This window comes from Vulpes lagopus, chromosome 2, assembly GCF_018345385.1.
Source record: "Vulpes lagopus strain Blue_001 chromosome 2, ASM1834538v1, whole genome shotgun sequence".
NCBI lineage: Eukaryota > Metazoa > Chordata > Mammalia > Carnivora > Canidae > Vulpes > Vulpes lagopus.
In genome coordinates, this window is record NC_054825.1 from 94178120 (window position 1) to 94193604 (window position 15485).

General features: G+C 36.2%; 1 protein-coding gene across 2 annotated transcripts in view; it reads right to left on the bottom strand.

Moving 5' to 3' along the window:
* Positions 1–376: 376 nt before the first annotated feature.
* SHPRH (SNF2 histone linker PHD RING helicase) overlaps positions 377–15485 on the bottom strand; it is a 92517-nt gene continuing 77408 nt past the window's right edge. For both annotated transcript variants that reach the window (XM_041744076.1, XM_041744077.1), the window contains exons 26-30: positions 13274–13366; positions 12523–12609; positions 11609–11787; positions 6314–6394; positions 377–4916 (exon numbers count right to left, since the gene is read on the bottom strand). In XM_041744076.1, the coding sequence (XP_041600010.1) occupies positions 4820–4916; positions 6314–6394; positions 11609–11787; positions 12523–12609; positions 13274–13366 (537 nt within the window). In that variant the 3' untranslated portion in view covers positions 377–4819. The remainder of the gene's footprint in view (positions 4917–6313; positions 6395–11608; positions 11788–12522; positions 12610–13273; positions 13367–15485) is intronic.

The following is a 15485-nucleotide window of genomic DNA, read 5'->3' on the forward strand; positions in this document are numbered from 1 at the left end:
GAAGAACAGAACAGATTAGAAGAAAGGAAGAAAGAAGAGAATTAAAAAGTGGTTTAATCAGTAAAGATCTTTATCTTAATGCTTGAAAGACCAAAACCATTTAAGAAGGAAACTTGCCAATCCTTTGCTGTATAATCATCCTTTTAAAAGAACTTATTGCATAAATCAGATGTCTGCTTATCTGAGTTGTCCTTAGCAACTTAATAAGAGGACAGAAGTGCTATGTATTTATTTGTACTGTATCATGCTGGTAAGCAGTCATGTGGGAAGCAAGGTAGAATGGTCACCCGCAGAATAAAAGAAGTAACCAGGTAATCAATTATAGAATTAAAAAGTGAGAAGCCCAGAAGAAGTTTTAAGTAAATACAACATCCCATAATGATGCTTAATAGTTTAATAACTAATCACTGATAAATACTGATACAATAAAGCAAGATCAGGCACTAAGTTCTCTTCTTAAGCATAGGTTTACATTTACCAAAGACATCTTCTCGTGTCTGCCAAAGAAAAATATTTTCAACACAATCAATAGGCAATAATGCTCTCCTCTTAGTGGAAATTTTTATGAAGAGTCTGAAAAAGGCGCATCTGGGTGACTCAGTGGTTGAGCGTCTGCCTTTGGCTCAGGTCATGATCCCGGGGTCCTGGGATTGAGTCCTGCATCAGGCTCCCCAGAGGGAGCCTGCTTCTCCCTCTGCCTATGTCTCTGCCTCTCTCTGCTTCTCTCGTGAATAAATAAATATTTTTAAAAAAGGAGTCTGAAAAAATAACTGGATGTAGCTCTCATGTGATTATAGGAAGCTGGGAAACAGAAGGGGGCATAACATGCCTTTGCAGTTCTGAGTACAGAATTAGGGATGTGGTAAATATAAACTAAATGGTCATGAAAGAAAATAAACACAGGTAATCTCTGTAGATATACTCTAAACAAGTCACTAACAAAGTGAGGAGACACTAGATTTCTAAGGAAATTTGGGAACAAATATTTGCTCCATAAGGCACTTGTGCTAGTATACAAATCGCAGATCTCACACAAACAGTATCAGTCCTTGGACAAAACTGTTCCCTGATCAGGCTCTATCAGAAGTGTGGAGCATAAATAAGAACCAGTTTCCAGGAGACAAATATAACAAAGGGCTTTGGAGGAAGACTTTTAAGAAAAGACTGAAGGGATGGGTTATTTGATAGGAAGAAAGAAAGTTACTGAACAATTTAATAATAGACACCTATACAAATGATCATCATACAGATAGAGGAGGCTAAATTTTATTTCTGGTTTGTAAGAAGTTGCATACATAAGTTGCAGTACAAAGGATTCAGTTTCCATATAATGAAGGTCAGTTTCAACAAGCACAATCAGTCTTAAGTCACTGATACTAAATAATGGAAAAGAATATGAGGGATGGTATGGGACCTTCAAAGACAAGGTATGTGTGTCCCGGAAAGGCTGGCTGAAGGTAAGGGAAGACAGGTTCTTGTGCTATTTTCTGTCTGTGACATTGCGCTTTCTAGAATTCAGATGCAACACCGCATACCTGTCCTGAGACCTGGAATGCTCCTTGGGTTGTCAATTACCCTGCAGGCTCCTCCTCTAAAGGAAGGCTTGGGAGTGGTTCCTATTTAACCTTAACAAGATAGCATTCTTGTGGGTTTCACAACATAACAGAGATACATGGAGATTCTCATACATTTTATAAAATATAGTTAATTGGTCCCGCTTTGAAGAAATATTATTAAAGATTAGATTTCCCTTATCAGAGTAGACAGGCTCAAAATACATTGCTTGCACTGTACTGTTTTAATGATATTTCATTTTTATATTGGCATGCCAGTTAAAGATCATGAAATGACGTTATTGGGGGGATTTTGTTTAAATTCTAGAAAAACTGAAAGATACCTTTTTTAAAGTAAGCTCCATGTCCAACATAGGGCTTGAACTCATGACCCTAAGATTAAGAGTCACATGTTCTACCCACTGAGCCAGCCAGGTGCCCCCCACCAAAGATACTTTTATTTAATTTAACTAAGCCTGATCTCATTTTAGCATAGGTGATTTTTGCATTTCAAAAGGTTATTCTGTAGTTTAATAAAGAATTCAAGCACACTAAAATTTCAATTTACTAAATCTAGTAAATGAGAGCAGGAGAAGATTTAAAAGACGATTTGTTTGTCTACTTGAAAGGGCATTTTAAGTTGATGGCTAATCTTGTATGGCTCAATCCCATTCCTGAATATTTATCGAATTATGAGTTTGTAATTATTCATAAAGCATTTGTGGTCACATCTTGAATTACCATGTCGATAGTTTTTAGTTTGTTATTAAGAGGACATGAAAAGGATGAATCCCTAAAAAGCCAAACACATGGATCGTTCTGCCACAATAAAGACCACGAGAAAAGCTGAAGCTGCAATAAACAGTAAAGTTATCTGGTTTGTAGCAAAGAAATATGGAATTAGGCACATGTATTTTACACTGTATACAACTCATCTTTTCAGTCCTAATAAGCTGACTCAGATTCATGTAACAGAGAATACTTCCCCAGAGCCAAATACATTTAAGCTCTTTAAGGATTGGCACGATCTCTTTTTTCCTCACTGGTTCATTAGAACAGCACCCACTTCAGAACAACTATTTATGAGCACAGTAATAGTTCAGAAAATATAAAATGATGGAAGAAGGAAACAGAAAAGTCCTTCATTTGAAGCCAAGAAGATGTGGGGATTAGATCTGTATTTGTTTTGACCAACTTTCTGGGAGAAATGCCATGACTGTTTTGAACAAATGATAAATGTCTATAAAATATGGAATTCTATAGTAAAAACTATTTTGACATCTTTTGTTAAGAGACCAAAACAAAAAACAAGAAAATATACTGAATGTTGTATAGCTCAGAAATTAATAAATCCCCAAATTTCAATTTCCACTAAAATATTTATTTAATTAATGATATCTTACAGAAATAAATAAGAACAGTTTTTCTCTAATACAGATAGGTGTATTTATATATATTTTTTCTTTCTTTCTTTTTTTTTTTTTTTTTTTACAAAATCGAAGCATATCAAATTGTTTTCCCTAAAACTTTAGCTCAAAAAGGAATACTAGGAAACAAACAGAAATACTGAAATATGCTGATCATCAAATTATAACCATGGACCTTTTGAATCTCAGTATGACAGAAGATTTAGAGAAAGACCATGAGATTGGGAGTTAGGGCATCTGGGCTCCACTGTTGCCTTGTTACGTGTCACAAGCATGGTTCTCTGTATTTCTGAACCTTGGTTCTCTACCTTTATAAGAGGAATGATATTAGTTATACCAACTTCACAGGACTGTTGGGCAAATTAAAGCTGAATGTGAATGTACAGGAAAGCTCTTCATAATATGTAAAGAGCTACAAAAATAATAGTCTTGTTTAATTTCATATAAAAGAATCAATGCATATCTTCCTTCAACTGAAGAATAAGCACCAAAAACGTGTGTGTGTTTTCTTCAGTGGAATTATGTCACCCTATAAACCTAGAATAAGAAAATGCACCTTAACTAAGCACCAAAGCTTCTTGGACAAATGTGATATAAGGGATATTTCTATTACAGTTTTCTGGGCAGCTAAGTAGGAGCTAATGAGTCCTGAGGGTCATTTAAAACTCTGGAGGCTCAAAGAAAATGAAACAAGAATAGCTGTGTTACATCAAATGTCTAGGATAAAATAACCTACTCCTTATTTAGTGATTTCAAAGTCCATTAATTCTTCACAGAAGAAGAAACACTCAGTTATCAGTTGCAATTATTTGCTTATGTAAATACGACATTCTCTTATTCCAAAGATCAAATACTAGTCCTTGAGAGAAGTCCTAGTAAAATAAAATAACAAATTATCACAAATTTAGATACTAGTGGTTAAAAGTCTAGTTTCCCAACAACACAGAAAGAAAAAGAATCCAAGACATCAATATTATAATGAAGAAAAAAAAAAACCCCACAAAACCTGGCCATACTTCCATGTTATGATTAAGAAATAAAATGATAAAAACTGCAATATTTACAGATACATCAATCTTAAAATATGTAAAAACAAGGAAAATTAAAAATAGAAAAAGCAGTTTAGATAATTTTATGATAAACATGAATACACTTAAATGCTATTTAAAGTTCACTGCTTACACTGATACTACTTAACACAACATAGAAATAAGAAAAGTGTTCAATGTTTCAATTTTTAGTAGCAACATACAGAGAAAAGAAAAACTTGCCTAATGTTAACTTATTGTTAGGAATAGTATTACTGTAAAGTCACTATGCATGGAGTTATAGTCTAAAGCTACTCAAATAACTAGAAGTTAATATAATTTGCCATCTACTTAAAATATTACTACCAAGATATTGGTGAATCATGTACTAAAGATACTGAAGGCCCTTCCAAAACGAGATTTATGTGGGTCAAATATACTAGGTCATATAAAATTAGACCAGTTTATTCTCTCCCTTACTCCAACTCTTTTTAAGACTGATCTTATCAAAAGAAAAGTACACATTACCTCTCTTAATTCCCTTGCATCATCAGATGTAGTTATTCTTTGGGACAAAAATAAATGTTGTATTAGGAGTGTAAGATCAAAAATCTTTATAGATCTTTTGGAAACAAGATAATTGGAAAGGACTCAGTAACTACTAGGACACCATACAACTAAAAAAAGAAAGAAATTCATTCAATGAAGAACAGTATTTACTGACATCTACTGGATTTTTTACTTGTAACCTTCTCTATAAGCAATGAAAAACTTAACTACAGTAAAGTCTCTGGATTGAATCAAGTGTACTTCATTCAAGTTCTTCAGTTTCTTTGGTAAACAGATCTGCCAGATCAGCCAAGGTTAAGACGGAAGCTTCGGGATGCTTCACCGATGAGCTCGTGTGACTGCAGGGTTTCCCAAGGAAGTAGAGTCAGAAAGAAACCAAGGAATAAATGGTTACATTTGTGTTATATTTTGCTCTAGTCTCATAATAATATTAAGACATAATGATATAAAAATATTCTTATAATATAAAAACATATTTGCTCATAAGTGTTTGTAAGTGAACCATAAGAACCTTCAAGAAGAAAGTCAATGACAGGATCATTAGTACATCTCGTCAAAATTAGTGAAGACTTCTGTATAGCACTTTTAGGTTTTGTTATAAAATGTCTTTTCTCTCCACAATTCCTAAAATAAAGAAACAGAACCCATGCCAAATGCTGCTACAGCTCTCACCTTAGAATCTGCCTTCTTACTACCCAAAGTTAGTGTATTTGAAGAGAATTTCAACAGCTCTTGTAACTGCTATTTTATTTAAGCAGCTTAACTATAATTGCTGATTTCTGTTACACATGGAAACATCAGCAATAAAAAGCCTTCATGTCTGATGCAAATAGCTTTCACAGCAGACTCTTTCCTTCTCATAAACCACCAATGGAAGGAGATTTCTGGTTCAAATTGCTTCTTTGCTATGCACTGTGCCTCTGTATAGACATCCCTTCCAAGGCAATCATTCCTCTGTATCTGCCAACCATACCTGTCTCATAAGGATATATAGTAAGGCATTGGTTTATGTTTTCAAAATGACTTTGAAGAAAATTATGGAATAAATATTAGAAGGTTTTATAATTTTTAAACTTTATAAAATTTTATAATTTTAATGTTTTTATTTAAAGATTTTATTTATTTATTCATAAGAGACAGAGAGAAGGAAAAGACACAGGCAGAGGGACAAGCAGGCTCCTCGCAGGCAGCCCGATGTGGGACTCGATCCCAGGACTCCAGGATCACACCCTGAGCCAAAGGCAGACGCTCAACCACTGAGCCACCCAGGAGTCCCTAAAATTAAGTTTTTAAAATTAAGGTCACTCTGGTCTCTCTGCTTCTGTTCTGCCTTTGGAACAAATATCACAATCATCAGCTGAATTTTAAGTCCAGATCTTCTCATGTGCATGTGACCAGCATGTGTGATGTATAAAGCAACACTGTAAGTTTCCTTTTAGAGATATCAGACGAAGGCTTTTAGGGTGGGCATAAAGATAGATTTCTTTAAAAAGTAATCCAACATGGCAAAGAAATGTAGGGCAGTTTAAATATTTTTAAACATTACAATCTCTATTAATAAATTAAGTCAAATATAGGATGCCCAGAGCATTGACTGGAAAATTTTAGATAGGTAAAATGTCCTGTTTTGCCTTTAAAAAATGTATCTGGTCATCTAAGTGAAGAAGTCCCAACACCTGTATAACCTTATATAAACAGGTAACATCCATCGGGCTTGTAGCAGATTATTATGTACCTCTTCTCAGCAGTTTTCAGCATTGCCTGCATTCTTTCTTCTATTGTTGCTTTAATTAAGAATCTGTGTACAATAGTAGGTCTAGAAGGTATGAAACAATGGTAAGTTCAAAAACTTCTTAAAACCAATTAGAACAAACAAGACTTCACATATTATATGCTATATTCATCAGTCACACGGTGCCCATTGTGGCAAGTACTAATCAAGGTGCTGGGGCGGTGGTCAGCAGTAAATAAAACAAACTAGTCTTAATGAACTAACATTCTAATGAGGGCAGACACACAACAAACACATAAATTAGATGATACAGATAATGCCATAAGGAAGCTGACATATGAGTTGAAACATGACTGATGGGAATGAGGCTGCTAAGCCAAGAAGCAGAAAGAGCATCTAAACAGAAGCAACAATAAATAAATGCAAGCTCTTGGGAAGAGAACATGCTTGGAATAAGCCTAAAATGTATGAAGGGCAGAAAGAAGCCTAGCGTGGCAGAAGTGTATTTTAACAGAGAGGCAGGGAGTGGAAATAAGATTGGAGAGTGGGCAGGAAACAGATCGTGTAGGGTCTGGAGGGACATGGCAGGAATCTGGGTTTTATTGTGGTTATGAGGGGAAGTCATCCGTGGGTTTTATGTGTGATTTGATTTATACTTGATTATACTGTAGACACCCCTTTGGCTGCTGTGTGGGAGATGGCCTATTAGGTAGCAAAGGGAAGACCAAGAAGTCAGTTAGGGAGTTCTGTAGGAGTCCAGATAAGATGGAGAGTTGTGTTCTGGTTGTTTCCATGGAAACAGTAACTAACAGAAGGTCTGGAATATCTTTTGCAGGTAGAGTTGGCAAGGCTTCAGTGATGGTTTGGATGTGTGGCACAAAGAGAGAAGTATGGAAGAGTCTTAGATTTATGGTCTGAGAAACTACAGTTAAGAGAGTCAGATTATAAGATGGGGAGGGCTTGGAGTGGGTGGGAATGCAGTAGGAATACACTTTCTTTTACCCATGTTAAATCTGAGTTTTCCATTAGCTAGGTATCTAAGGGGAGGTGGAGTCCAGCTATGGGTGAAGCAAAAGAGCTGGGAATGAGAGTCTGAGACAGGAGCTGAAAGGGCATGTCTAGACCAGGGACATATATCTGAGAGTCATCCACATATAAATGTTACTTAAAGCTCTGGAACTGGATAAGCTCATTTAGAAGTGTAGATAAGAAAAAAAGAACCTGCAGGGACCAATGGCAAGAAGTAGGTCATTAATAATATTATGAATCACATTTCAGTGGCACAGTGAGGACAAAAACTCAACCGGAAAGGCTGAGAGAGTAAGGTTAAGAAGGGGAAGGTGGGCAGTGGAGTGTTTTTAAAGCAGATGATATTAAGACATATTTATCTGGTCATATATTACAAGAGGAATGTCCTTGAGAATATGAGAAGGGATGGGACCTATGACAAGTGGAATGGCTGGCTTTTGAAAGAAAAGGGACATTTCACCCACTGTAATAAAAGGGAAGGAACATACTGTGCTTTCCTGCTTATTGCTATAGATGAAATATTCATACCTCTACCTACAACCAAGGCTTGCACTTGAGTATTATTCTGGCACTCTCTCTTCTCTCTTGCTTCACTAGTTCTCCATTTCTAATGGATTGCTCCATTATTTCTCCCATATAAAAGGAAAAAGCAACAACAAAAAAACTTCTTGATCTCATACTCTTCCTTTTCTCTGTTCTTTGAAGCAAAACTGCTCAAAATACGAGTCCCATCAGCGATGCAGAGACAGCAGTGTACTGTGCTTAAAAGTATGATTGAGGAGGCAGAGGAGCTATGTTTGAAACCCGCTGCCACTCTTGCTACCTATGTGACCTTGGACAAATTACTTAAACCCTCTCTGCTAGATAAGTGTTTGTTGATAAATAAATGAAACCCTATTCTCTCTTATACTCAAATCAGGCTATCGCCTCCACAACTACCAAAACTGGTTTCGATCTCCATTCTGCTAAATTTAAGGGTCAATTCTCATTTTTTATCTTACTTGGCATTTTAATAATACAGTTGTTGATACAGTTGGTCATATCCTTCTTCTTGAGTTACATTCTTTACTTGACTTCCAGGAACCTCTCTATTCTGATTTTCTTCCCAACTCATTGTTTGATTTTCATCTGTTACCTTTGCTGGTTCTTTCTCTTCTCCCATGGCCTCTAACTTTGGTGTGCTCTGGAGTCCAGTCATTGATCCTCTTCTCTATCTATACACATTCCCTTGGTAATCTCACTCAGCCCCGTGACTTAAAAATACCATTATATGCTGTTGACTTTCAAATATATCTCTAGCACAGACTTCTCCTGAACTCAGGACTTGTACATCCAATTACAGAATACGTATCTCCATTATTCTAATAAATATCAAACAAACATCTCAAATTTCTATTTAAAATAGACTTCTCTTCTTTCCTTACCAAACCTGCTCTACCCTGTAGTCCTTCCTGGCTCATCTGAAACCTACTTCATCCTACTAGTTTTCTAGGTCAAAAACCATGGCATTGACCTTGACTTGCTCACATCCCATGTCTACTCTGTCCACACATAACTACTGGTTCTCAAAATATGTCCAGAACCTGACCACTTCACATCATATCCACTGCTGCTCCCATGGTTCAGGTCACCTTTAACTCTTACTAGGATTACACAACAGCCTCCTAACTGTTCTCTCTTCTTCTACTCCCCATATGTTCCCCTTTCCCCTGGCCCTGAACATACAGCACTCAGAAAGATTATCTCAAAACAAGTTAGAACTTGTCACTCCTCTGCTCAAAGCCTGCCGTTGGTTCCCTATCTTATACACAGTGAAATCAAGGTCCTCATAGTGACCTCATAGGCCCTATAAAATCCCCTCCCCTACCAGCTCTCTGACTTTATCTCCTACTACTCTCCTCTACTTATTCTGCTTCGGTAACTCTGGCTCCTTACTATTCCTCAAACATACCAGGCAGTCTTGACAGGGTCTTTGCACTAAGTGTGCTATCTGCTTGAATATTCTTCCCCATACAAATCTTGCATGCCAGGTGGCTTTGTGGGTTAAGCATCTGACTCTTGATTTCGGCTCAGGTCATGATGTCAGGGTTGAGAGACTGAGCCCTATAACCCCATGTCAGGCTCCATGGAGCCTGCTTAAGATTCTCTCTCTTCCTCTGTTCCTCCCTGCCCCTTGCTCCTCCTTCTCTTTAAAAAAAAAAAAAACAAAAACCTGCATGCCATCCTGCTTAGTCAAATTTTTTTTTTTTTTTTTTTTTAACTGGGCTCCATTTTAGGCCAACTTGGGGCTTGAACTCACAACGCTGAGACCAAGACCTGAGATAAGATCAAGAGGTGGACATTTAACCAATGGGACCGCTCAGGAGTCCCCAGTCAAATGCACTCTTTATTTTTAAAGATTTTATTTATTTATTCATTAGAGACACAGAAAGATAGAGAGGCAGAGACACAGGCAGAGGGAGAAACAGGCTCCAAGCAGGAAGCCCAATGTTAGATTCGATCCTAGGTCTCCAGGATCACACCCTGGGCTGAAGCCGGCGCTAAACCGCTGAGCCACCCGGCTGCCCCCAAATGCACTCTTTATCCTCCTTCCCTACTCTACTTTTCCAACTCCTAACATAGCATATATTTTACTTATGTTATTGTTCACCATCTGTCTCTCTACCAACTATCATAATTTCCATGAGGGCATCTCAAATAACTAGAACAGAGCCTGGCACACAGAAGGTGCTCAATAAAAATTTACTGAATGAAGTATGTGGGTACTGATGCAGGTATATTACTCAAGTTGGTGATGGAAAGATGAGATGCTTCAAATCTGACTTTATCTGTGTTCTACATATGAGGCAAGACTGTCATCAGTGGGGAGCAGGAAGTTATAGAAGACTTTTAAGATCATCTCTTCAGAAAATGGAAAAAAAATCTATCTACTAGGGAAGCATAGTAGGATTGTCAGGTAGTGCTGAATGGCCTTTCATCTGAGCTGAATCCAGTCCATGCTTTGGAAAACAATGATAAGACAAGGCGGCAATGTTTAAAAATATAAGAAAAAAAACAAACCCAAAAAACCCCAACCAAATAAGACATAACTGCATTTTAAATGACACTGGACAGTACTTAGAACAAGTGTGCTGTTATTACAGTTATGTTACTTTGTCATATTTTACTATGGGTTTGTTTGATGAACATGTCTCTTTCATGCTGAAAACTAAAAGTCCTCATTTGTTCTCCTGGCTATTGCTTACAGAACAATCCAGCTTTTAACAGTAGGTCATACAAGATGGCATCTCCTGTTACTCCTCTCCACATACTCTATTCCTAAGCAATTCTCAACTCTTTTGGGTCCCTAGGGATCTCCTGGTGTTTATCTCCTCTGTGTTCCTGCACATGCAACTCTCTTTGGCTGTGTGAGCACCCCTTTCTAGCCTAGCTTTGAAGTAATTGTTCCTTCAAGACTCAACCTAATGAAGCCTTCCATGACTCTAAGCACAACTAATGACTCCCTTCTGTTACCACAGTACTTCTATTACATTTTTGCACACTTTGCTGCAATAGGTCAGCTCTTGGGCTTCCTATACTACATAGCAACCTCTTTGGGGGAGCAGACTATGTCTTACTCAATTTGAGTCTTCAATATCTAGTATAATGAGTGACATATAGTTGCCACTCAGTCAATATTTAATGAATACTCAGTACAGATTTTTTTTAAACATTCAAGGCATCTACCATCTAGGAGGTAATACATCTAAGAAGCCTTATGAAGGGTAACTGTCTATTCTGACATTTGAATGAAAGTAGTAGATATTACACAATACTCACTATTAGGTTGGGCCTCAACTAAATCTAGTTATCTCTTAGAGTAGCCCTAAGGGACTATCTTTTCCTAAGGGAAAGAATTTAAAAAGGAGTCACGAATGGGATATGCCTTCTTTTAAAAACAGGCTACTTTAAACAATCAAAAATCACTTCTCCTCAAAGTCATGATGGATGCTTTCAACTCTGCAGCTTAGTTTAAGAAACTGTTTTGGTGAAGTGAACAGCGTAATTTTTCCAAGAAGGGAGACACAAATATGGGAGAATTCAGGGATTTGCTGTTTGGAGGAGAGAGGGTTGGAAATCTCAAAATGTCTTTTGGTCATATACTTGAACATTTAATAAATAAGTCATTAAAAATGAATAGGTTATATGAACATAAATTAAGAGTTTAAACACTGATTTATATCTTAGAAACTGGAAGCAAATGTAACTGATGCTAACTTTAGTCCTTACTTTGTTTGTCCAATCCGGTGCACCCTCCCAATGGCCTGAAGCTCATGGGCAGGGTTTAAGATGGGCTCCACCAAGAGAACATGAGTTGCTTCAATGATAGTTAATCCATTAGAACCTGTGTGCAGGGGCAGCAGCAAGATATTGATTTGGGGATCATGTTTAAATGCTGAAAGGTTCTCCTAAAAAAAGAAAGGTATATTTAGATTTTAGCTGGATCACTTAGAGCAGTATATTATAGCTCATATTAAGAAGCCTAATAGTATTCAGGTCACTGTGAAATGTAATAATTAAGACAATTAAATATAAATTACCGATTTCAGAAAATGTAAACTTGTCTGACCTTCGTGAGGACAAGGGTCACATAAACTCTCTTATTCTTTATGATACAGTGGAAACACAAGATACATGTACCTGATGTATGCCAATTAAACTACATGAGAGAGAAAAAGAAAGTGTGTGCCAGAGTGAGGATGAGATCAGAGACATAAATCTGTTACATTTTTACTTGGTCTTCTTTTGTGTTTTTTTGTCTCAGGGTGTGCGCCAGTCGTCGTGCTGAGCGTAGCGTAAGCAATTTGACCACATAGGGTTTTTTCCTGGTGTAGTGTCTTGAGAACCTAATCCTGGCATGAGGGCCCTGTCCATTGAACAGGTGTATCACAGATCATCTTTTCCTCTATTGAAGCAAACGACCTCAAGTCAGAAGATCTTAAAAAAAAAATGACCTTGCTATGGGTATAAATAAATAGATAGAAAATAATTAGTTTCTCTACTTTGCTTTTGAATGTTAGTTTTATAATGAATCAATAACTCAAATCTTTACACAAGACAATAAATGCAAGTAAGCTATTAACAGCAGTTTTAATTTACAACTAAATCTCCCCTCAAAAAAAGTAAAAATCTTCTTGACGTACCTGAAATGTCTTAACACGACTGATTTGAGCAAATTCCATGTTGTTGTCAGTGAGGGCTTTTGAAATAATATCTAATACATCTTGCCACTAGAACACGTAAAAAAATAAGAAAACAAATTTTTGTATAGTTTTCACATAAAAAGGAATTGAAAAGGAACTAAATCTAAATTACTTTTGTACTTCAGAATTAACATAAAAACAAACTTTCAAATGTGGTTCTACCAATATTATTTTACACTACCAAAATGGCAGTGGTTTTTGTTTGTTCTAAGTCAAATGCTGGTTAAATTTAGGGTAAAAGACATAGGTGTTTTTGGGAACTGAATTAAGATAAACATAAATAATGGAATGCTTAATGGATAAAGTTGCCTATCTTTTAAAAATAAAAACTACAACTTTTACTTCATATTTTATTCAATAGATTACTTTTTCTTTTTCTCAAATAACCAATTTAATTTGTGGAATGAGACTTTCAAGGTTACAGATTCTAATTTTTAACAAATTAACATTAGAAAATGCCCATAAAACATTAACAGGAAATGTAGCTATAGAAATTGCCTTTGTAAAGCATCACCAAATTTCTCTAAAAATAATTTTATCCTATGGAAATAGAAAAAAAAAGAACATGGAAAATCTAACAGTAATTCTAAATCTCAACTATATTAGAACAAACATTAAACATGAGTTCTCAGATATGAGCTGACAGAAAGCCAGTCTGAGGTAAGACTCAGAATGAAAATGTTGATTATACCGTTGAGAAGACGAGTGCTTTAGCCCCTGGGTCTCTAAGTTGGATTCTCATCAGAGTTCTGACCACAGCTTCCACTTTTGTAGAATGGCTGCCCTTTGGACATAAACAAGAAAACACATCACTACCAAATAAATCTAGTTTACAATGGAAAGGAAAACCAATATAAAACACTTTTATTACCAAAACTACATGTACATCAAAACAAACTATCAGGTTCTATGTGTTCACTCTTCTTTATTTTGTATTTGCTGGAAATTTTCTTTAGCTAGAAGCTATAGAACTTAAATCTAGGGAAAACTGCTTCTGAAACATACCAGAAAATCATATAGTGATATATGACCATAAAGAGAAGATTTTTAGGTTAAAGTAGGTAGGATTTGTAGTTAGAAGATTTTATTATTTCAGATCAGCAGAATTCATATATTAAAAGCACTCCTCACTTCAGATATTATATGGCATTAGAAATCTTAAGAATATAATGAATCAGAATTCTAATGTAAGCAAACTGTGAAGGATCCAACTCAGGAAGGATCCTTTCTTGTAGGGAATTACAAAGGACAGTGACAGAGGTATAAATAACATCTACTTGGATAGCAGCAGATTTCTATAAAGCTAAATAAACACACACGGGTGGGTTTTACATTTTCCATAACCATTTCCATCATTAAAGTATGAAAAGGAAAAAAATGAAGAAATAATAAAATGAGGAAATGAGCAAATGTTTTCATAGCCTTCTGAGAAAATTTTCCTCCTGGAATGCTCTGGGAGATGGCAAGACATGAAGATATTAAGGGTATGGGATTTTTAGCACTTTTACAGAGACACTCAGAGGTAAAATATGTAAATGAAACAAGAAAGAAAGGCATTGCAACTTTTAGTTAGCAAGACAGAATTATGGAAGAAGTTTTAAAATTCTAATACTAAAATCTTAAGTCTACATAATTATATAATTCTCTGGTATGCAGATTGCTAATTATACGTGCAAGGTTAAAAAATATAAAGGATCTGTTTCAGTCTAAAAATTGTCTTAAAAAAGAGCAAAATTATATCAAATAAGAGAAAGCAGGAAATCAGCATGAAGTATTGTTAATGAGTTTAGATAGAAACATACGTATCCCTCGCAAAGTCTCATTTCAAAATTTTTTTTTTTTAAAGATTTTATTTGAGAGAGAGAGAATGAGAGAAAGAGAGCACAAGCAGGGGGAAAGGGCAGAGGGAGAAGCACACTCTCTGCTGAGCAGGGAGCCCAATGCCAGGTTCGATTCCTGGACTCCAGGGTCATGACCTGAGCTAAAGGCAGACACTTAACCAACTGAGTCACCAAGGCGCCCCTCAAAAATATTTTCAAATGAAATACCATAACTATAAAACCTTCCATTTAGTTGCTTCTTATGAAAAGTTCAAAAGAAAACCTAATAATCTTTAATAAACAACATTCCAAATTAGAGTGCTAACTCTGTGAAGGAAAAGACCAGAACATTCACTTTTATCAAAGTCTGGACAGTTCAGTGGTAGCTCTCAATGAGCCCTTGCAAATATCACAGCCTGGAACCATTTGGTCCTAGTTCAGTTACTTTCACTGTGAATGAATAATAAGGAAGCCTAGAAATCTAAAGCTCTGCTTGGCAGAAAGGTACATGGTAGTGAGACTACTTTAACACTCTTTTCTTCCACATGGATGGAAGTGGCTACTGAGAAGAGAAAAATGCATAGAATTCTTGATGGGTAGCCCATGTATACTGACTTGCATGCCCTGCATAATTTTAAAAAACAAATCCAATACATGCAAAATCCTGTTAGGCCAATATGTTTAAATAGTTTCTTTCAAGACAAAAGATTTCCTATTTTAGACTATTTGAAGCCATTTAAATGATCATAAATTGTCATTAAAAACGCTGCTTCCAGTTGCAAGAGGATATGTTGAGTTTATTTTTTTAAAGATTATTTGCTTGAGAGAGAGAGCGCACATGCACACATTGAGTGGGGAGGGCAGAGGGAGAAGGACAGAGAGAGTCTTAAGCAGACTCTGAACACAGAGCACTTATGTGGGCCTCGATCTCATGATCTGGAGATAACAACCTGAGCCAAAATCAAGAGTTGGATATTCAACCGACTGTGCCACCCAGATGCCCCTGTTGAGTTTATTTTTTAAAAAGATTTTATTTATTTATTTATTTATGAGAGACAGAGAGAGAGAGAGAGAGACAGAGAG